This window comes from Equus przewalskii, chromosome 9, assembly GCF_037783145.1.
Source record: "Equus przewalskii isolate Varuska chromosome 9, EquPr2, whole genome shotgun sequence".
Taxonomy (NCBI): Eukaryota; Metazoa; Chordata; class Mammalia; order Perissodactyla; family Equidae; genus Equus; species Equus przewalskii.
In genome coordinates this window covers 70,335,771-70,360,277 of record NC_091839.1, presented here as the reverse complement: position 1 = coordinate 70,360,277, position 24,507 = coordinate 70,335,771, and the positions used below count along the sequence as shown (strand labels likewise).

The 24,507-nt window shown below is 36.5% G+C and overlaps 1 protein-coding gene across 50 annotated transcripts in view; it reads left to right on the top strand.

Moving 5' to 3' along the window:
- TRDN (triadin) overlaps nt 1-24,507 on the top strand; it is a 393,603-nt gene that overhangs the window by 95,915 nt on the left and 273,181 nt on the right. For all 50 annotated transcript variants that reach the window (XR_011522089.1, XR_011522078.1, XR_011522083.1 and 47 more), the window contains exons 5-7: nt 6,634-6,693; nt 20,265-20,318; nt 23,472-23,531. Coding sequence is in view for 31 of the 50 variants with exons in the window: in XM_070556944.1 (XP_070413045.1) it covers nt 6,634-6,693; nt 20,265-20,318; nt 23,472-23,531 (174 nt within the window). In the remaining 19 variants the exon portion in view is untranslated. The remainder of the gene's footprint in view (nt 1-6,633; nt 6,694-20,264; nt 20,319-23,471; nt 23,532-24,507) is intronic.

Sequence of the window (24,507 nt, the reverse complement as noted above, 5' to 3'; positions counted from 1 at the left end):
TTCTCAAAATTTTCAACTCTAAAATTTCATTTTAAAATTTTCATTTTAGTACTTCAGTTGTTTGAGAGTTGTGTCATAAAGAACAGGTGAGATATAATCCGTTACTGCTATCTATATTGTGCAAGAGTTTATAACTTATAATCATGCCTAAACATTTATTTTTTATTGTTTAGAAAGACATTTTGGTGAGGAAGACTGGCCCTGAGCTAACCTCTGTTGCCAATCTTCCTTTACTTTTTATTCTCCCCAGAGCCCCAGTGCATAGTTGTACATCCTAGTTGTAGGTCACTGTAGCTCTTCCCTGTGGGATGCTGCCACAGCATGGCTTGAAGAGCGGTGCATAGGTCCGTGCCCAGGATCCGAACTGGTGAACCTCAGGCGGCTGAAGCAGAGTGCGAAAACTTAACCACTTGGCCGCAGGGCTGGCCCCAACATTTATTTTTTAATTTAGTATATATTTATCAAGTGGTTAGTATATGCTAACCATTGTGTTGGGCATGGAAAATTTAATGTAGAACAAGATAGACATGATTCTTGCTCTCATCAAGTTTAGAATTTAGTGAGAGATCGCTAATAACAGTGATGATAGTAGCCAATATTTACATGATGCTCATTCGATATCAGTTGCTCCTCTAAATCCTTTACATTATAATATATTTTAATTCCTGCATAAATCTATGTGTTAGGTCTTATTATTAACTTCATTTTATAGATGTGGAAATAAAGTTCACACAGCTAGTAAGTATGGGAATCAGATTTGAATTGTGCAGATTGACTTTCGCATTAATTGTCTTGAACACTAAGGTGTATCTCAATACATGTCAGAGATGACAATATTTTTGTATAGATTTTTAATAGCTATTCTATGCCTAGATTTTCCTAACAAAATAAGTAGTGTTTTAATTACAGTATAATTTTATAGATTTATGCCATCTTTCATATGACAATTATTAAAATAATCATTTAATGATCACTGCAACCCCAAAATAAGGAAGAGTCTTACTAATTTTTATTTATTCTCAGCAACATCATAAATTATTATATCCGCTCCTCTTGTTTCTGAGCACTTCATCAGCCTGGTGCTGAGATTTGGGATCTCTTCAGCGACATTGAACTCTGACCTAATTATTCCTCGGGCATTGGACTTTAGAAAAACAGCCTAACTGAGGAAGATGTATTTCCTGTTATCTCTATTGAATTATAAAGCATGAAAGCCAGAGTTCAAATTCTTCGAGTTCCTTAAATGAAATAGATTTATAAATGCATTGAAAGTCCAGCTTGATGGTTTTCTGGTGACTTCAAATGATTTATTTTTAGAGTGGGAGATGAATAACAATAGGAAGCTAAAAGGAGACATCTACTCGTTTGTCCACTTCTCTTATTCACTAACACTTCCCCACAGGTTGTGAGAAAAGTGGTGGGAGAAAATCAGGAGTAGTGAAATAAATCAGAATGTACTTCCTACATTCTAGGGAAGTAACTTGCCTTCCTGTCAATCTTTGAGCTTCCCTATACCGTTATGCACACAGCAAACACCAGTGGAGAATAGGTTCATTCATACTAGGCAAGGTTATCAACGACTGAGTGGAACAAAGGGGCTCCCTTCACTGCCTCATGACACATTGAAATAATTGTCACTCTTTTTCCATGTTATTTTTCCCTTCTCCAACTGTCAAAATTCAAATGGAAACTTGTACCTTTAAGGACCTATGGGCAGCCTCACACCTGGATTGACATACTTTGACCTCTGTACCTTCTAAGCCACAGAACAATCTTTAAGATTTGCTGTTACCAAAATGGCTTCTGATTCTAACTTGCATCTGGGGCTGAGAGATATCATGTCTTCAGAAACATTGGACTCTAACCTTCCTGCAAAGAACATATATTTGGAGCTAGATAGTGACTGCTTTGACCTTCTTCTTTGTCCCTTGTATCCAGGATTGGTCCAAGTGTAAGTGAACTGTTCTTAAAGAGTGCCATGGTGTTAAATACAATTTGATGCTTTTATACATTGTTGTCGTGTTACACAAAGTGGAGGTATTCACCTATCTATGGAAATTATTAAATACTTAGAAGAGGGGCTGGCTCTGTGGCCGAGTGGTTAAGTTCGCGCGCTCCGCTGCAGCGGCCCAGGGTTCGGATCCTGGGTGCGGACATGGCACCGCTCGTCAGGCAACGTTGAGGCGGCGTCCCACATGCCACAACTAGAAGGACCTGCAACTAAGATATACACTGTGTACAGGGGGGCTTTGGGGAGATACAGCAGAAAAACAAATACTTACAAGCTAGTATTAATATAATATAGGAAATTTTATTTTCTTTTTGAAGTTTGCTGAAAATCATAGGGCAATAAATTTCTACTTTACTGACTTGAATTTTTAAATTTAATTTTCCATTCTTATACAAATGGTTCTTAGCAGGCAAGAACAATTGCGAGTAAGAAATCAGATATAATTTGCTTATGAGAAAAATATCCTTCTGAAGTCTAAGTTGGTAGCATGTTGTTACTGAGTTGGACAGCAGCCTAAATGGTCATCATTTCCTGGCTAATGTGTAAGGAGATGGAACTGGCACACTGTGTAGAGGCTTCATTGGATTCTTCAGACATCTGATAGCCGGAGACAGTGTCACTAGTGATGGAATCCAATCCCCAAAGAAAATGCAGTGTTGCAATAAAGCATGCAGAGAGACCTTTAATTTATCCTTATGTTTGAATCCTCAGACATAAATTTCTTTTGTCTTCTGTGAGAAAATAAATGTAGGTGTATGTATGCTTTTACAAGATTAGCTGTGCTTGTCCACACTTGCCTCTATAGAAATGCTAGTAGTTTTCAAATGATCATCAGTTAAAAAATCAGGTGATGATGTTCCTGCAAAAAAATGCTCATGTAAGTCATCATATTTCTAATTGTGAGCTATAGAGATTTTAGTGTGTGCATATGTGTGTGTGTTTAATCCATAACTGCTACTTACAAAAAATCTGAGTAGATCTGCCCAGAGCAGTGGGGTTGTCTTAGTTTGTATAAGGCTGAAGTGCAGAATCAGGAAAACTAAAAATTGAGGCTTCACCCTTGAGACTGATCTGTGTTACAGAACTGGGTTTTGTCTACTCCATTTACTATAGAGTAAAAAGTAAATACTCTGAAATATATTGCCATTTTTTCAGTCTAATTCTCCTTTAGTTTCATTTAGTAAAACTTACGATGAAGTGGATCTAACATGCCAGAACTTACCTTCCACTTTAAGGTTACCTTCCTTCCATGTATTTGCGAAATGGTGGAGGGAATGCCTTTCCTCCTGCCTTTTCCTGAGTGGTGTTCTTGATCCCAATCTTTTTGAGATTTGTCTTCTTTCATTTTATTTTTTTCCCTCCAGAGTGGACCCCTGCTCATTTTGGTTCTGGTTACAATCTAGAACTCATTCCGTTTTGATGGGATGCTGCTACAAACACAAGACGCAGAGCTAAGGAGCGCAAGGACTGTCCAGTCCCACAAACCATCACCCTGTTCAAACAAGCTACTTCCCCAAATTAAGTTAGGCTGGGAGGCTCTGACAGGATTACCCAGGCAAGGTGGACTTCTGCACCTAATTCTGCAGAAGATGCTAACTCAGCTCTGATGCTTTTGCATGAGTTCCAGAATCTCCCTTTTATCTTTCTGAGCCGGCAACAAATATCTTTGGAGTACAAGCACACACACACACGCACATCCCACACACAATCTACCTCCAAAAGAGAAATATTATTCTAAATGACAAATTTATGGCCTTCTCATCTCACAATAAATGTAGCATTTCATAAACTTTTTTAATGTAGAAAATTTCATCCCCTTTCTGTATTCAGATTAATCCCTACTAGGAATAAGAAATCATCTCTTAAAGGTGACTCTCTTAGCATTTGCAAAGACCACTTTAAATCTTGTCATTTTACTTGCTTTGTCAGCTTGAGTTATACAAGACACCATTCCTCTCCATAGCCTTTGCTGGTTTGAATGGGAGAGAGGAAGCAGAACAGTACTGGCAGGGGAAAATTTCTGGAGTTTGTTTTCCAATTCACTTCCAAAACTTCAAACTTTTATTTTAACCCTGTGGATGAACTAAGATTTTTAAAATGTTATTTACCTCCCCTAGGACAAGACCAGCACTGTCCAATAATAATATAATGTGAGCCACACATGTAATTTAAAATTTTGGGGTAGCCACATTAAAAAAAGTAAAAATAATATGAAATCAATTTTAATGACATGTCTTATTTAACCCAATCTGAGTATCAGTCTGGGCTCAACCAGAGAAGCAGAACCAGTAGAGGATTATGCAGACATATTTATACATTGAGAAATGTATTACAAGGATTTGGCCTTTGTGGGGACTGTCTCATCAAGTTGGAGCCTGTAGGACAGACAGACAGGAAGGGAAGCTCCTGGCCAGGGAACAAACTCTCGTCCACAAACAAAATTTCTTCCCCTTTCCTGAGAAACCTCAGGCTTATTTTTAAGGCCTTCCAATGGAAACAGACAAGCCCACCCATATGATCCAGAATCATCTTCCTACTTAAAGTCAATGGATTAGGGTTTTTAATTACATCTGCAAACAACCTTCATAGCAACTCCCAGATTAGCGTTTTCATTTGAGTGAATTGGGATAAGAGTCTATGCAAGTTGACATAAATGAACCCAACGCACTCAAGATGTCCAAAATAATATCATTCCAATATGTAATTAATAGAAAATCATTAAAGAGGTATTTTACATTGTTTTTTATACTGTCTTCATAATCTAGTGTGTACTTACAGTATATTTCAATTTAGACTAACCACATATTATATCCTTAATAAGCACATTTCTAATGGCTGTTGCACTGGACAGTGTAGGTCTGGATAGCAAAAAAGAGTGATTAGGCTGGTTATCTTGCATCTTTAGAGCAGTTCTAAAGGTATAAATTCTTTTTGTGTGTGTGAGGGTGTGTCAAATACGGTACATTGTTAGCTTTATTGCCTATAGTCTATAAGATGCAACTTTAATGTGCCTTTGAAAACTGGGTACATTTCTTTAAAAACTGATGAAAATTTTCCAAGCTCTATGTGATACATTACAGTGCAACACTATTTTTGTTACATAATTATAGAAATACTATAGCATCCAAGAGCACAGGGTAAGCAAAGAAATACAGTTCTGAGCCATCTGAACCACTTCTTGTGGGGTAATTTTGCCCTACAGGGGACATTTGGCCGTGTATAAAGACATTTTTCATAGTTATCACTGGGGATGGGGCCACGGACATCTAATAGGTAGAGGCTAAGTTTCCTGCTGAGGACTGTAGAGTGCACAGGGCAGCCCACTCCACCTCCAAATAATGACTCCTCCAATCCAAAAACTCAGTAATGCTGAGATGAGAAACCCTGCTTTGGAGTAGGATTTGGAGACATATAGGGAAGAGATAAATGGTAAGAGAGGCAAAAGATGGAAGCTTCCTATGCCCTTTGGAGATCTTTCCTTACACCTTGGAGAACTTTTTCAGAGATGGGATTGAGTATCTTAACTCTTTCGTATGTCCAATTCATGTTGAAAGTCAGGGGTGGAATAAAGGTAGAGGAGTGGCCTTGTAAGTAGTATGATGATGGGTTAATGGAGAAAATTAAGGGAGGACCTCTTCACAGTGGCGGTTACCTCCCTAACAGCTGAATGAAAGTCAATAACTGTCTTTTCTTAAGATATTTAGATTTTCCTATGGTTGGTCTTGTTTTTAGACTTGTAGAAAAATTACCAATATGCAAATGCAAATTTACGAACGGAGAATTTAAAATGTGTACAGTAATTAGCACCATCTCAGACCATCTGTGGAGTAAAGTTGTAATAAATAAATAAGTAAACCTCATTAGCATTTTTCTAAGAAAAACCATGGTATTTAAGATTAAGGCACTTTTCAAAGGTAGTAATCATATTTATAAACTCTAATCGCAAATTTACTTCTATCCAAATTAACTGCAAATTCAGAATTGACTTCATTTTCTAAGCCTAGGCAATGTATACTGAAGATAGCAGCAAACTGAATATATTTGTTAAAACCTGATATTTAGAAAAAAATGTAACAACTAACTTATTCTATGAAATGTGTCATATCTTCATGCAGTAATTATTGGTTAAATGCCATACCAAATTCTGATTATAAACATAGCTTAAAGTCAATACTTCTGAGATATGTTTCCTATTAGATAATTGTTACAGTTCATTTGACAAATTCTTAACTTAATATATCAAAACTAAATCTTCCTTAATCTCAATGACATTATTACTAAGGATTCTTAATTTGTATTGAGAGTAATTGAAATAAAACATAATTATAGTTTGCAATCAATTTTAGCACTGAAAGCAGTGGCAACATATCTCCATGATGTAAGTTTTAAGCTTTTCCAAAAACTCTAATTTTGAGATAACTCCAAATTTTTCCTTATTCCAATAAATGAGTGATTTATATAGCAATATGTTACTAAGACTTTTTCCTTTTAGACACATATACATTTGTTACATGTAATAATTTAGATGTCATGGTAGAATTATGAAGATTAGGTCCTAGTTATAGTTTATAGTTTGTACATTTCAAAAAGTTTTTAAATTATAAATTCTATTTTTTCCCTAGAAATACACAAAGATAAGATTGAAAAGCAGGAAAAACCTGAAAGGAAAATACAAACTAAAGGTAAACGTTTAATTTGTGTTTATTCTTCTTTTTATTTGGGATTTTTTTTTTTACATATTCATATGACAGAAAGGAAAGTTTTCGTGTTTAGTGTTCTTTTGTTTTAACTTTTCGTAGTGTTGAAATAAATACCTTTATTTCTCAGTTAACTTCAGGTATAAAAACATAAATAACATTTAATGATTGGAGTCAAAGTAACTTTAAAATGTGTGACTATCTTTAGGTTACAAGTGGTTTTTACTTACTATGATCGTACCACAAACAGATTTTTAGACTTACTAGCAAACATTTTTTCTTCTTTTAATAAGTTACTATAATAAATCAGAGTTCAATTTTTTTTAACCTTGAATTTTTTATGCCATGCAATACCTTTAAAATATTGGGCATAGGTGCAGAGTCATTGTATTGCCTCACTGCCGACTGCTATGGCCCCAGAGCTTTCTTTATACAGCCTTAGGGGCTAGATGGGCAGTGACAACAGGATGATTAATATCCCTTTCAACTGAATTGAATCCAGTAACTGCAGTCTTGCATTAAAGGCATATTAATAATGGCCAGCATTGTCTTGCTCCTCTTACAATCATCACTTTTCTAGAAGTGGCCCACGTAGTTATAAAATTTTAAAGAAACTTATAGGAAGCAAAAACATTCGAAAGGATATATTTCTAAATAAGCTATGGCAAAAGTTAAAATCTCATAATTGTTATATTGGTATGATACAGACAGGAAATGAAAGAAGTTTCCTGGGATAAAAACTGAATGCCTACTATTTATTATGTCAAAAACTGGCTGATGCAAAATTACTTGCAGTAAATATCACAGCAGCAAATCCATAGTAAAGTTTCAAATAATAGTTTCAATTAACCTTAAATTATACCAATATGTGAATCTATATTAAAATGCCGTTCTTCAATGTACTTCATATACTTCCGTTTTGTGAAGAGCTCCAATCACTCTGTAGATATTACGTCTTTAATCCTAAAGTTTGCATTTGTTCCAGATTGGTCAGCCAATCCTTACACAATCAGGGCTAATGAAGCTTGCTCAACTGAAACCTATTTATATTTGTACTTTGGGAACTAATGTCTTCTTACTGGTCCCTTTCCTTTTTTGGTTCTTAATTCCTTTGGTCAGGGAAATTGGACACAGCTCTTGGACTGACTGAACCAGCCATGACTGAACTGGCTATGTGTTTCTATCTGCTGAAGGTTAAACAGAAACTCAACTGGTTCCACATCACTGGGGTCTCTGCTGTTTTATCTTGCAGACTGTACTGTTAATTTAATAGCTGTGCTGCTGGAGTGGAAGTGGGGATGCAGATGGCACCATTTGCATTTTGGACCTGACTATTAGAGCCCTGCTGGTAAAGACTTTGAGCAGTGGGCTGTAGAGTGGGTTTATTAAACTAGGGAGTCTTGCATAATTAAAACAGTGAATTTGGCTGAAGTTTAAAATAAATTTCTCAAAGGCTGGGCTGGAGACTAGAACCTGAATATATTTCCTGAATAGAACACATGTATTTTGGGAAAAATGAATATTTTTCAAGAAAGAGAAAATGGAGCTTCAGCTGTTCTACACTGAAATGGCCTTCAGAGATAATTTCTTTTTTCCATAATTTTTCTGTGTGAATATGAGCAAAAAATTTCATTTACTACTTAGTTTCCTCATCTGGGTAAAATAATGTCTGCTTTTTATTCCCAAGTAGTTCGGTGAAAATAAATGTGATTTGATAACTGTTCATGTATGTGGATAAATATATGTTTTCTGTATGCCATATAATTCCATACTAGTTATGGTTATAATATGATGGATAGTTAGGACTTTAATTGTTATCAAAGCATTTTGAACTTTTATAAGAACAGATACAATATATCCAAGGTAATAGTGGTCTTTGATGGTTATAGACAAGTCAGCTAATAACTGAGTCTAGAAAGATCCATTATGTTGAAGCTGGCGTATTTTGTGGGGAGATAACAAATTTGGTGATGATAGAAGCTAGATCACGTTCTATTGTCTCTATTTTTTTTTTCTCCTTCAAGGGATTCATATGATATTCTAAAAGGTTTTAATTGTGTGAGGTCATTGAGAAACGCCTGGAAGTCTATACATAGGTGACTTACACATCACCTGGAATATAGAAAACCCAAGAATATGTAACCCCAGAGAACATACATTTCTGAAATAATTCCATATAAATATGCCAACTAATTCATTTTTAAAGTGCAAAGAATCAATCGATTTCAATTCTGGCTCTTTTTTCATAGAAAATTAGGTACCTTTTATGGTCATCCACATTACCTAAGTGATTTTAATTCATGAGGCCAAAATAACTTTTTCTTTTTAATTTTATTTTTCTTTGTTTCTCTCCAAAGCCCCCTGGAACATAGCTGTGTATTTTTAGTTGTGGGTCCCTCTAGTTGTGGCACGTGGGACGCCGCCTCAGCATGGCCATGAGAGGTGCCACATCCATGCCCAGGATTCGAACTGGCAAAATCCTGGGCTGCCCAAGCGGAGCACACAGACTTAACCACTCAGCCATGGGGCTGGCCCCCCAAAATAACTTTTGTTCTTATTTTGCCCCTCTGTTTATTTTGTTTGGTGTTTTCCATTAGGGAAAAATGCAACAGTTTCATGGAACTGAAGAGTAAACCCTTTATTTCTTAACACGGCAATGAGTATAAACTCTGAACTGTTAGTTAATATTTACCTTTGAATTAACCTTGTTTTTTCCCAAATAAAGGGGTAGTGATTTATTTTATAAATATGATCAGAGTAATGTATATACTTGTGATCTTGTACTGAATTAGTATAGTAAGACAGTGGAACATTACGTTGGCTTAGAAGAAATTTACAACCATAATTTAACTTTTCCTGGATTACCAAGATGCCATTCACCAAATTGTTGCTGATATAAATGGTCCCTGGTGAGCAGGCAGAATGAGTTCACCACACTGGAGGGGTTTTTGGCACTGAACAATATGCTGTGACAGAAGTTAGCTTGAAGAATGCTGATTCCATTCCAGGGTAATGATTCCTGATGGAAGATTTTACAGGTTAAAATGACCTTGCAGAATACACTTGTATTTAAAGCCAAATATTTCAGAATATATTCCTGTCTAAACTATAAGAACTAATCATTGTCCAGATGGAAATGAATAAGGCAGGCTAGAGATCCCAGCTCATGAGTATTTCAGATGAATGGATGCCCATTGTGGAACGTAGAGCCACATGTTAAATGATAAGAAATGTTGGACAATCTCTTCCAGCAGTCAACAGTCTGGGCATCCTTCATTGTAAGAAATTATGGAGACTGGTGATATTGGTCATAAATAAAAGGTCCCAGTCATGATTGTTAAAGACCATTTCCCTTGTCCATGGTAAACACTCAGACATTCCTATTCAATAAATAAGCTAAGAGCACAGGGTATGTTTTGACAAAAAAGGATGTCATTATCATTTTTTCCTACTTTTAGAGAGGTCTTGAATTAACCAATCTGGGTTAAAATCCACATATTGTAACTACTGCCTGGGTGACCTTGGGCAAGTTAATCAATCTTTTGTTGCCCCCACCGCCTCATCTGTAAAACGGGGAGAATAGAGTTGTTGTAAAGATTAAATGATTATAAAATGTATATAGGAAATTCTTAAAGGAATTCTTGGAAAATTTTAAACAGTAACTATCAACTAATTAGTCTTCTTAATGACTCCTCATAAGAAAAGTGACTGTCCCTTGCAGGTTTCTTATCTGCATTACTTCTCTCCCTATATCTGGTCCCACTTTATATCTATCTGATCACAGGCTGGGGGAATTTAAGATCTGTCATCCCAAGATTCTGTAACACAACACTAAACTACCTTTGTCATCACTTCATCCCTATATGTATGTTTCCTTTCTTAAAAAATTGACTTACGTAAGTGTTTATATACTATGAACCAATACTATAGCTAATCCACTATATCTAATATTTTGTTTAATCCTCATAGGACAATCCAACATGCTAGGTATAATCCCATTTAAAACGGAAAACACTGATGTTTCCCTGAGCTCAATGACTTAATGTCTCACATTTAGTGAGCTGTAGAGCCAATGTTTAGCCTCAGTTTTCTCTTACTTAAGAACATGTGGCTTTCTCACGATGCCTTACATCCTATTTTCTTCCTATTTTCTTCCTTTTGTTTGCTCGATTATATCTAAGTCTCTAGTACTAGGTGAAGGATCTGGAATTTGTCTCTGAACCTCCCTGGTTAAGACCTTGCAAGCTGCTGGCCAACTTCACTGATCTGCTTGCATTTCCAGCTTCTGGGCTGCCTCATTTCTTGGTTTGTGGACACATCACTTCAATCTTCACCTCTGTGATCACAGTGCCTTCTCGACTCCTGACTTTAAATCCTCCTCTTCCTCTCTTCTATAAGGATACTGGGAATCGCATTTAGAACCTACCTAATCTAGGATAATCTCCTAGTCTCAAAATCCTTGATTTAATCACATTGCAAAGTCCTTTTTTTTGCCATATATGGTAACATTCACAGGTTCCAGGAGTTAGGACATGGTTATATTTTGGGTGGCCATTATTTAGCCTACACCACTTAGCTACTCTTTAACTAGAATATAAGCCTGTCAGATTTCAGAAACACTGATTGCTAAATACAAAATTCAAGTATTTAAAGGTAGGAACCACAGAATGGCAAAGTTTACCAAATTTACTATAGCAACCTTGTCATAAGAATTTCTATAAATCTTCAACATCAGCATAGCCAAAGCAAGATGTAAAATTACTATTATTAAGGAATTCAGGTTTAGGGGAAATATTCAAGGTTTCATCATGTGGAGGACCGGAACTGGTCAGAACAATTCCATTATTTTTGGTTTATCTTAGGAAGCAAGGTATTTGTTTGGTTTTCGTTTTTTCCTGACTAAGGTATATGAGGAATTTAGTCATATTGGAAATAGGACAAAGTTTATGAGTGGTTGGTTTGCTTAGGATACTACAATACAAATTCCTCATTAAAAATTCATGCTTAATGTACATATATCTTAAATAAAAAATTTGAGAATGTCCTGAATAGCTCGAATATTTTCTTAATTGGATAATCTCTTCACATTTCACTTAAGACACTGATTAGTTTAGGAGCCCAGGTGGTTAATTAATTTTGATATTTGAAAAGACTGAAGAAGTGGAATGTGAAAAGTCTCTGGACCCTCCTACACAAATTTCATCTGACTTAACACAAATAACCAACAGACTTCTTTCACTCAATGTATTTAAAACCCATATTAACATCTATTGTACAAAATGTCTTCATCTCTCCGTATTATTTGTCTTAATGATTGACATCACCATTCACTCAAGCTATTCAATCTGAAAAACTAGGAGTCATTGTGCTAGTGGTGATATTCACCTTGTTAGACTTTAGAATCATCTGGATAGTTTTTAAAAATTATGTCCATGTGTGAACTCCATCCTAGGACCATAAATGTTTGGGAGGTGAGGCCAAAGTTGGAGTCAAGCATTTCTAATGATTCTAATGTGTAGCTTGCGTTAGAATCACTCATAGCCTAGACCTCAAGTGCATCTCTTAGAAGTTTCCATTGACCAGGCAGTATTTTAAAATAATGTACAACCAGACATCATCAGGTGAGGCCTACCTACGCCCACTTTGTACCACGTCCTCCACCACTCTCTCCCATCACTACTGGAGCAGACCTTTAATCTGCCTCACTCAGAGGGCATCTGAGTTACAATCACTGCCATAGACTTCTTGGTCTCTTTCAATCTCAAAGACCAATCCTGCTTGGCCCCGAGTCATACTATAATTGAATCTATTCTCACCTCTTCTCTCCCACTGCTATCTTCTCCAAAATCATTGCTCTACAAGATTAAGTCACTTAACTGATTTCACTGAATTACCCCTCAAATGCATGCTAATCATGCCACTTACAGGCTTAAATCCATCTATTGCCATCACAGTGCCTTGGAGATAAATGTCACATTTTCTACCACGGCATATAAGGCCCTCTTTATATGATCGCTGATAGCCCTACAAATTTCAGGCTTCATACACTTTACCAGATGCCTTCCTTATTCTGCAATCTCCTCACCAACACCCCTCAACCCCCAACTCTCTGCCTGCTTCCCCTGCCAAAGCACCCCAGACCCCACCAATACCCCATATGCCATGGGCAGGCTGAGCTGTTGGACAGTCCTTAAGCAGGCACTGCTGCTCTCTTGTAACTCTGTGCTTCTGTGTACACCATTCTCTCTGGCCAGCAGGCCCTTCCTGTGTAGTCATTTGGCGGCTTCTGTCCATTTCTTTGAATCTCAGATGGATTGTCAGTCCCTTTAATCGGCCTCTCTTGCTGCCCCTCACTTTGGGGGCACTTAGGAACTTTCTCCATGCTACTGTTACACCCCTGTCTTTACCCTTTAAAGCATTTTCACCAAATTTTAATTGTGGGCATATTGATCCAACACACTGAGGACAGGAACTATGCTTGTCTTCATTTATGTTCTATGTCATCCTTGATGTGTACTCTTATGATTCTGGTTTCCTTATCCATGAACAAAGAGATTTAGTCTCAATAGTCTCTCAGGTTCCTACCAGTTCTGAATTTGTGTGCTTATATCAAATTAAAAATTATTCCAGCATCTAGCAAAGTACCTAACACAGGAAACACACTCAATAAATGTTGAAATAAGGAATTAATTAATTAATGAAGCATTCATTTTCCCTGTTTTGTCAACCTTTATGTGATTCCTATGGGCACTTTTTTCCTTTGACATTTCCATGTTTATTTTCAAATATACATAATTAGTCAGCTTTAATTGGGCCATTGTAATGTCAAATTTATTTGGTGAGCAGCAATTGAAGAATTTGGTAGTGAACTCCATATTAAAACAAAAACAATCTGTAACATGTAATTGGGAAACATTCACAATAAAATTTATAATATAATAATACAGATTAAAGTAATACAGATTAATTTGGACAATTTGAAATATGCAAAGAAAAACAACTACAACCCAATTATCCAGAGTTAAATAGCAATTTATTTTTTACTTTCCTCTAATTTTTTCCTACATTTAGTTTTTTTTAATTGTATATTGCTTTATTTCTTTGCAATTGCAAATTTCTCTGTTGTTTTCAGGTAACATTTAGGCTTCTATTTAACTATTAAATGTGTCAATTTAGTCACAGAACAGAATAAACCAAAAAAGACTAGAACCCAGTGGCAAACATATAACTAGGTGAGAGAACTTCATCCAAGATGGCTCCTAGACAAAAGGAGGGCCTTTTAGGCATGCGGTGTCTGGTACATCCACTTGGGCTGTCAGGTGTTCAGGCAAAGAGCTGACCTCAGAAAGGGGGAGGAAGTTCACATGGCAGAAGTGTGTGCTGATGGACGGCATCAGATCAACATCAGAGTGGACCAGACAGTGGGAACGGGGGTATCGTGGCAGGCAGATACTATAAATGGAAAAACTAGCTGTAGCCATTAGGCGATGATGAACATCAATTTATTCACAGCACTTACTTTGTGCCAAACACCCTACTGGGCACTAAAAGTTCAGTGAAGAATAAGACCCAGTCCAACGAGAGATCTAAGAAAGCAAATACACAAAGTATCTTGTGGTGAGTACTCCACAAAGACGTCCCGGAGGAGAAATGCTGTTTGAGGAGGTAACTGGCTGCTTCGGTAGCCGAGTAGGTCTGCCTGCAGTTTTATGGTAAAGCCTTAGAGGAATGGGCGGCTTGGGATTAGGTGTGCATTCTGGAACCTAAAAGGGAAGACATAAGACCTAGGTCAGTCCTCCAGGAACCAGGTGGAAACTTGGTCAAAGGAGCACAATTGCAGCCAATGATTAGTATTAGTATTACGTTCCTAGGGCTACTGTAACAAAGTATCAAACACTGGGTGGCTTTAAATAACAGAAATTTATTGTCTCCCAGTTCTAGAGTCTAATTCAGTTTATTTGCTAACCATCGATTGAAGAATATTGTAGCCTATATATTGTCTCCAAAGTCAAAGTTTCAGCAGGATTGATTGGCTCAGACAGCTGTGAGGGAGAATCATTGCATGCTTCTCCTGGCTCCTGGGGGTTTGCTGGCAATCTTTGGCTTGTGGATGAATCATTCCAATCTCTGCCTTCATCTTCAAATGGCCTTCTCCCTGGGGCTCTTTCTTTTCCCTCTGCGCATATCTTTTTCTGTGCCCAATTTCCCCTATTCATAAGGACACCAGTCATATTGAATTAGGGCCCACTGTAGTGACTTCATTTGAACTTGATTCCCTCTGGAAAGACCCTATTTCCAAATAAGGGAACAGTCTGCGATACTGAGGGTTAGGACTTCAACACACCTTTTTGAGGTTACACAATTCAACCCATAACAGTATCACATGCACAAAGTCAGAGGAACATTTTAAAAAGCATAATTTAGAAGAATAATCCTGATTGACTGGTTTAGGATTGTTTCTGGGAAACAATGACAGGACTGGAATCGTAGGCTAGCAAGCGATTTTGCTGAACATGAGGCTTAAAAGCCGAAGAGGACAGGACATTAAAGTATATCTAAGTATCCTGGAGCCCTTAATAAAAGTGCTGTCAAAGCCCTCAAATTCATTTAGTCAGCCTGTATTGGATAAACTTTTAGTTTTGCCTTCTCCTCTCAGCTGTACTTAATTGACTCCAGAAAGTACAAACTGTATTTTCTTTTCCTCCCTGGCAGCTGTGAAAGATAAACCTGGAAAATGACAACAAAGGCTCTACAGAGCGCTCTGCATCACCTCCTCTGCAGTGATGGTCACTTGTGAGGAAGTGATCAGGGTTCTGTGGCCCCGTAGCCCCAGGTGAAGGGAAATTACCCATACACTTAAATGAGATTTGATGATAAAACTCATACTTTTGAATTAAAAATCTATTTTGTGATTTAAAGCATGTATATTGGATGAACTTTGCAACTTTAGATAATTTGCCTAATCTTCACTTTCAGACATCAATGAAGGTAACTTTATTATGAAAAAGAAGTATGCACATTATTGAAGGCTAAATTGTAGATAACATGCTTTTAGAGAATCTAATTAGCAGACTTTCGTTCATAAGAACAAGTTTACAGTCTGCACAGCACCTGGCATGGACAACGTAGTACAGTTTTGGGGGAAGAATACTAGTTTAGCAATCTGATAACCATATTCTTATTCTATTTCACCATGGGCTCTCATGGGGCTGTTTTTTCCTGTCCATGGACAAAGAAGTTCAGGCCAGTTGACCTCTTAGCTTCCCAGGAGCTCTGAAATTGTGTGCTTATACTAAATTAAAAATGATAAATTCTTCTTTTATAAATAATGAATAATACAGTCTTTGAGAAGTTTCTCTTCCCAAAATTCCTTTTCAAGCCAGCCCTGATGGCCTAGTGGTTAATGTTTGGCATGCTCCACTGTGGTGGCCTGGGTTCGGTTCCCAGGTGTGGAAGCACACCACTGGTTTCTCAGTAGCCATACTGTGCATCGGCTCACATAGAAGAACTAGAAGGCCCCACAGCTAGAATACACAACTATGTGCTGAGGCTTTGGAGAGGAAAAAGGAAACAAAAGAGAGGAAGATTGTCAACAGATGTTAGCTCAGGGGGATTCTTTCCTAGCAAAAAAAAAAAAAAAAAGCTTTCTATTGAGTTCATCATTGTCTCTTAAAGTGTATAGATCATTTTGCTTTAGTACAGAATGGAAATTCTGCAAACAACTTGCAAAAAAATAAAGCACTCACACAGAGACATGCACAGTAACCAAGAGTACCTCTGGCATTTTTGTTTAGTGGTGGCTAAAGCTGAATTTTTTTAAGGGTTTAAAATGAACATGTATCTTGTTCTTTCCTAAAAAAGGATGAATTCAAACATGAACGTATATGAATTTTATGAAGCTGTTTGAAATGTTGACCTGCTTAACATTCATAGACCACTTCGGTGCTAATTCCTCCTGCAGCAAAAGCACCAGAAAACTGAAAAGTAGAGGAATTAATTAAAAGGAAAATCTGCAAAATCCATTAGAGCTAACCATGCTCCCCAAAGGCATTGATAACACAGAGACGTGATGGTTACTTGCTTATCCGTCTGATTTCGGTTGGTTTGGGCACACAAGGTTAGTCCTGTGTAGTAGTTCTGAAGTCAAGTATGAGTTCTAGAGTTCCGGTTAATTAAATTTGTTTACTAACCATCAATTGAAGAATATAGTAGACAACACAAATCAGTGCTCTAAAAACTCTAATGTCAATACTTTTGATTTTTGAACTAAGAGCAGAGAGAGAAGCAAAGAGCTCTGAAACCTGGCCCTGAATGCCTACTGCTTGGTTCCTCAGGGGGTTTTTGCCCAATAAGAACCGCAGGGTCAGGCACACTGTGAGCTCTGATGCACTTCAGAAAAGGACACAGAGCCTGCCTGGCAGGTTCCCTGGGCCAAGTGCTGTGAAAGCATGGAGCACAGCTTGCAGAGTGCTGGAGATGGACCATATGCAGAGGGCCAGAGAGAAGCGCTTCAGAGTTGAGTTGAGCTGAATGTTCTGGTCAGGGAAAGGTCAGAGTCTGGGCAAGTGCAGGAACAGCAGGGCCTTGCCAACTCAGATGCCAAACATCAGGGCCATTCCAACTGGTAGCTTCCATTTGTTTTTAATTATCAGCCTACCAAAGGGACTTTTGTTTCTTGTAAATAAGGATGACAAACAAATTAAGCTCTAGCAGGTGCAACAAGCTTATTTTGTCCTGAGCTAAAACTGTCCTAGCTAAGATGTAACTTGACAAAGAGAGCTGGTGACAAGGAAGTTATTTTTTTCTTCTTCCACATGAAAACTTTTCGTTGCAGTTTCTAAGCAAAAAGATGCACAGGCAAATGCAGTTGTTGTAGCAAATTATCTTTATTTTAGAGTGATTATTAAGGCAGTTACTGACGGCTGCATTGTTTTGATAAAAAAAATATTCAGAAGTTGGTATTTGAGCTCAGTCTTGCCAAAGTTTGAAGTTTCCATCCAAGAAGCTTTAATGGCTGGCTGCCATTGTGAAAGCTCCCTAGAACACATGGGTCCAGCTGCTTCACTAAGCGGTATTATGGTGCCATTTCTGAGGGGGATAATGAAATTCCAGCGAACAGGACTGTGTCTGTAAATCAAAACTTTGACTGCGAGGAACCCGATTTTCCCCCAGGGTAACAGGAACAAGGCATTAATATGGTAATTTGAGACTGAATTCAGCTCCCGTGATTTTGTATTAATTCTCCCATTTATGCCCGTGCACACGTCAATCGGAAAATCCTTTAGTGGAGTGGACAACCAGCTGTCCAAGGTGGGCGAGGTCTGGTCCTTCACAGAGGCAGAGACACAGATTAGGTGTTCTCTTGGGGCTCTCCCCAATCAGGGCTCTGAATGCTCAGCTTATCTCATGCAAACTTGGTTTCCCCTAGAGAGTTTTTCAACAGCGCTTTGCTTTTGCCAAGATTTTCTTTTGGTTTAGCTTAATTAATAGTGATCCAGAGAAACCAAATAAGCTATTTGTGGTCCTGCGTGAATACTGACGCTCTTCCCTGTTTTACGAGATATTTATATTGGACTTAATAACTCAGAAATACCTGAAAGAATCATTGAATATGGAAAGAAAAAACAATGTCTAGATGTTCTATCTTGTTTTCTTCTTCTGTTCTCATGGAGTTTTAATTATTTAAGATATTTTAACACATTGTAAAAATTTTAAGTGATTGGAAGCAGTGCCTGTTATGTCTATACCACATCATCAATAAACAGAATTGTACTAGAAGATGAAAATAGCTCTCCTTATAATATTTTAGAATTTTGCTTATTCAAAAGTATCTATAAGAGTCCACTATGTGACAGACACCATGTGAGGAGCCGTGAATGCAAAAATAAAATAATATGGCATAGTCCTGAAAGAGAGTTCACTTACTGAGGAGTCAAATATGTGAACAAGTTCAGTGTTATTATATAATTGCTGAAATAGAATTATGCACATGGTGCAGTTGGTGTATGGAATAAGTAGAGATCAAAGAACACTTTACAGAGGATGAGGCATTTGAGCCAGGATTGAAAGGATGCATGGAAGAGAAGAAATGTGGATGTGGAAATTGTAGGTGGAAGGCACAAGCAGGCAGAGATGCAAAGGAATTAACAGGGCACGTGGTGTACTTGTGGAGGCACAAGCATGTTGATATAACTGGAATGGAAAGTTCAAAGGGAAATTCCTGGTAATAAGATTGGATTGATAAGAACATGTCAGATCACGAGAGCAATAACATATTTTTATATTTGATAGAGTGCTTATTATGCGACAGATGCCATGCTAAGCAATTAGAGAGACACTATTTGTAACAGGTTAATGGTATAATCAGATTGTCACGTTAGAGAGGTTATTCTGAGAGACAAAAACCTAAATCTAAAGTTTCAAGAGGCTAGTCAGGATGTTATTGTAATAACATGTGTAATAATACTGCACTCAAGAAGGATATCCTACTCCAGCTTTTGAAATGATCTCTTTCCTGTTTCTCCTTCCCACTCGCTGACTAGGTTAATTTCTTCTTCTCATCTTTCACATGGTTCACCCCAAGGGGCCTTGGCAAACACACAGACTAGGTTAGGTCTCATTTTATACATGGACATCCCACTCTGAATATTTTCTTTATTGCCAATTGTACTAACTGCAATTAACTATCTTTCTAATTATTTGTTTAGCATCCATCATCCATTAGCTTGTTGACATCATGACGACAGTGGTGGAATCTGTCTTGCCTAGTAGAATCTTTAGCAAATGACAGGTGCTCTTTCTATATTTTTGTGTAAATAAATGATAGGGAATGTAATTTTGGATAAAAGAAGTTGAGTAAGAGGAATGTTAAAAAGGTAGGAATGAAAGAGCTTGGCAAAAGAACAAAAGTAGACTATAAAAGACGAATCCTGGATGAGTACCAAGTTTCTAGCCTGAATAACTTTAGGTGCCATTATTAAGAGTTATGACTAAATTGTGGGGAAAGGAGACTTTGAGCTTTGCTATATTAATCCATTGGATCACAGCTCATATTAAATTAAATTTTGTTGTCTTTTAAAGGATTTGGTGTCATCCTAGTCTCACCCCAGTAGATTTTCAAAGATTTTTAACGTAGAATGTTTCTGTGGAAGATTAACGCATACTATTTAGGTTGCTTATTCTTTGCTTCAGGTTCAGAAGATTATCTCTCTGTATTTTTGTCCTCATATTTCTAGCATTCCTCCTTTATTGAGCTGGGCTCCTTTGGCATATGGCGTGATAACTTTTAAAAATTTTCCAATTCATTAAGTTGAAGTTAAAGATTGTTATCTTTGCAATCAGACCCAGTTTTGGTATGAGTTTGTGCTTAAATATGAAATTAAAAAATCTATGATTATCTTAATGTTTAAACCTCTAATTGTGTAAAACCCGATGCCAGTTAAAGAAAGATTTCCAAAAGCAGCAGGTAAGTCTTTAACATCAAAAACTGCCATGCAATCATCTCATTGTTGATTGTCTTTTTATTTAAATGAAAAATATTGTCTGTTTCTTTCCAGTTACACCCAGAGAAAAAGAAAAAGTAAAAGAAAAAGAAAAACCTGAAAAGAAAGGTATGGAGTTATTGTTATTGCTATTTTCAACACACTGGTCCCTCCCTCCTTTGGCTTCTTTCTTTACGTCAGATTTTAAATGACCATGAATTTATTTTTTTAATTATATTATGACAATTTCCTTAGAATTGAATCTGAAAAGAGTAATTTCTGGGTTGAAGGAAATAAAATACTTAAGACTCTTGAACTCTGTTACTAAATTACCTTTCAGAAGTGTATCCGTTTTTCCCCTGGCAGTTTCAAGACTTCCTTAGGCAGTAACGATAATATTATTTCAGAAAATATTAGCCAATTTGATAGATAAGAAAGCATATCTCATTATTTTAACTTGCATCCTTTGATTACCTATTAGACTGGACTTTTTACATATTTTTTCATATTTATTTATTTATTTAGAATAGGCAATACAGTGTCATTGTTCAAAAATTAAAAATCCGTTGTGAAAATCATCCTCCTGCCTTACGCCCAGCCTCCATAAACTACTTTTATGAGCTTTATGTGCATCTTTTCAGAGCTTCATGGTGCATTTATAAGATAATACATATTTTTATTTTTCCTATTTTTTACACAAAATTTATCGTGTCCTATATTCTAGCTTTTGTAATTTAACAATATATCCTAGAGATCTTTCCATATTAGTAAATAGATATTTTCCTCATTCTTTTTAAAAAGCTGCATAGTATTTAAATAGAGATATTTCCTTCCACTGTATTTTTAACTGTTTCTTATTTATAGATTGAGAGATTTAATTATGATTTCTAGTGATGTATATTTCTTGTGTAATTGTTGGCACTCATTGCCCATTTCTCCTGATGATATGTGTGTGGGTCATTTGTGTATACATCCCTGGTGTATCACTTTTCAAGTATTGTTCTCAGTTAGCTTTGTAGTTAATGTTAGGGTTTCTGTTTGTGTGAGTGGACATGTGTGATTCATATATGTGTGTATGCATGTCTGTGTGTGTCTTTAGATTCTTGAATTCGTATATGACTAGACATGTTGATATTTTCTTTTGGGTATTTCTGCTTTTGAATCTTCATCCAAAGATTGATTCAATAGCTACTAATATTTTCCTCAAGCTTTTAAAATTAGTTTCATGTTTTACATTTAACTTTAATTCATCAAAAGTCCATTTTAATAGATGATGTGAAATAGAATTTTAATTTAACTTTTTGCTGTTGTTTTAGAGCAGATCATGACTGGGATATTTGGGCTAGATTTCAGCTGATTTGTGTGTCCGTAATATGTATAGCCTGCTGAATTATCTTATTTTGTGAAACATTCCACCTAGGTCGAATGTTTTACAATATTTAGCAATCAGATCAGTTGATACATGCTTCAATCTTCTTTATTCTATATTCTCACTTGAAAATTTAAATTAAATAGTTGCTATTTTATTAATGTTTACTTAGTGATAATATCCGTGAATTTCAACACAGCCTTCTTTTTTGCTCTAGTAACAGGTGTCTGTTTCTCATCCGCTATTGAGTTACACAGAATATTAGCATCAGGTTCCGTGTACTCTGACTAAATGGAATCACCTGATATTTCTTGTTTTTTCAACCTTCACAGTGTCCATTTTTTGCTAAAAAGTAGTTGAGAATTTGTTACCCTTAAACTGTAAATGTTGCAGGAAATTTTTGCAAATTGAAAAGCGGAGACATAGTGCTGCATTGTAAGTGCCCTTTTACTTACTGTATACCACTAAAGGAGTTTGTTTTTTATGAGATGAGTTATTATACTGTAGCCCCATGACCTTGTGTGAACTGTGTCCTGCTTAGTCTGGTGTCATGCTCCTTCAACTGACATTGTCCAAGCTATTGCCCATGACCCCAAATGATAGCGCAGAGGACTGTGGGGGCAGGCTGAGAGGTGGAGAGGCTGAAACCCTGGAGGGGAGGAGTCTGCTTTCTAGGTAGCTCTGAGCTGCCAGGGTCCCTTGGTCTTCAACTGGATGTTATGCTTTAAGCTTTCTGTGAGGCTTGCGTCATTTCTCCAAGATTCTGGGGAAACTATTCATAGACTGTATTTTAAAAGAATAGTTTTTTAAATACCTACTTTGAGCACATCCTTTCTTTTCATAATACAAGTAAAGCTGATGGACATTACTATTCTCGTTATATAGTTGGAAATAGTGGAAATGGGGCGCCAATGTTTTACTTTAATGATTTGGCTCTTTCCTTAACTGTTTCCAACTGTTTAATTAAATCCTTTTTTATCATTTAATTTCCTATAGTTTCTTTAATTCCCATTATTATTCTCCCTTAAATAGTATGTGAATGTTGAAAAACATATGGTGCTTTAGGAAATACCAGAGCACACAGTTTAATATATTTGAAATATAGGAATAAGCTGCACATGCTTTTGTGTTTCTCAGAAGTCCTTTACCTAAACTCTTGACAGACACAAGATTTTACCAGTCTATGTAAATAAAAGTTAATAAAATATATCCGTATTAATTTATTGCATAAAAAATGAGAAGGTATAATTTGTCAGGAATCATGTCAAGTACTGTTCAATTAAGAAGCTGCACTCAATCAGTAATCTTTATGATTATTTTATCTTCTATTGATGGTTCTCAACCAAAGGTGCTATCCATTAGGGAGTATTTGAAAAAATTCTTGGATGTCAAATTGGCATTGGAGTGGCGAGCTTTTGGTAAGCAGGGACCAGAGAAGTAAGCATTTTGTCAATGCATAAGACAGTCCCTTACAGGGAGACCTACCACTCAGTTGTGTCCTTGTGGACAAACTCTGTGCATCATCAAAGCTCTAGTCCTGACTTTAATATTTTTCGTCATTAATCCTAAAGAGAGTACTTCTTCCTGAAAAAATGATGTATTTTTTGACAAATTCTTGTGAAATTGCTCTCTCAGTTTATTTTTCCTGAAAACTTTATCTACTTGAAATAGTAACTTTAAAAAAGAGGGTAAGACTAGTTTCCAAAATGCTTTCTAAGTCTTAATACCAAGCCTTTCAAACTGGGTTCCATACAGTTATTGTTACTTCGATAACCCTTTATTCCTGAGTTAGGCTCAGTAATGTCATCATCCTTCAAATCGTTCTTGATTTTGGTGGCTATAAAACTGAGGTAAAGAGAAATATTGGTCTTGAAGTCTATTAAAGTGTACTAATATAAAATTTTCTGTTTAAGCAACTCACAAGGAAAAAATTGAAAGAAAAGAAAAACCAGAAACAAAGACAGTGACAAAAGGTAACTTTTCCCTTTATTATTTCCATAACAATTTTATTTTTTTTACTTTATGAGATTACATTTTGAGTAACAGATAACTGGAAGATTGTAAGCACTCATTTACATAAAAATTAACTTGGTCTTACATTTAAAATTTACTATCTAAAGAATAATAAAACTGAACATTTGAAATAATAGAACATCTCAAAATGTGAGAGGAAAATGAAGAGCTTCCTCATATGTGATAGGCAGAATTTTGGCCCCCATGTCTTTTACCCCTTGGTGTCATCCCTGTGGCTATGTTCCATTACATGGCAAAAAGGAGTTTGCAGAGGTTGTTAAGGTTGATCTAAAATAGGAAGAGTACTCTGAATTAGAGTACTCTGGTTCGGTGTAATCTCTTGAACCTTTAAAAGCAAAGAGATGTGGCAGAAGAGAGATTTGAAGTGTGAGAACCACTTGCCTCCCATTGCTGGCTTGAAATTGAGGGGAGCCCATGGAAACCATGAGAAGGATGTAAATTCTGCCAACAAATTGAATAAGAGTGGAAGCCAACTCTTCCCAGAGCCGCCAGTAAAAAATGCAGCCCTGTTGATAACTTCCTTTTAGCCTCCTGGGCCCTAAAGAGAGAACTTGGCTGAGCCACATTGTGCCAAGACTTTTAGACCATGTAAACCAGGAGATAAATGGATGTTGTTTTAAACAGCTAGGTTTGTGGTAATTTGTTACTATAGCAATAAGAACCTAACACAACATATTTGGTTTATAGCTTTTGACCAGTATTATACTTTGAGTTTGATTTTAGAAAATTCAAATTCAGGATTTCTTTTTTTCAAGAAGAAAGGGTAATGAATACAGCTTGATCAATATTTTAAACCATTGAGAACCAAAAGTGTCTTAATAATAGCCAAAGAAAAAAATCAATTAAAATATCTATGTAATGTTCTATATTTTGGAAGATTGCATAAACCAGCTTTTGCTGTTCTAGATTTGTTTA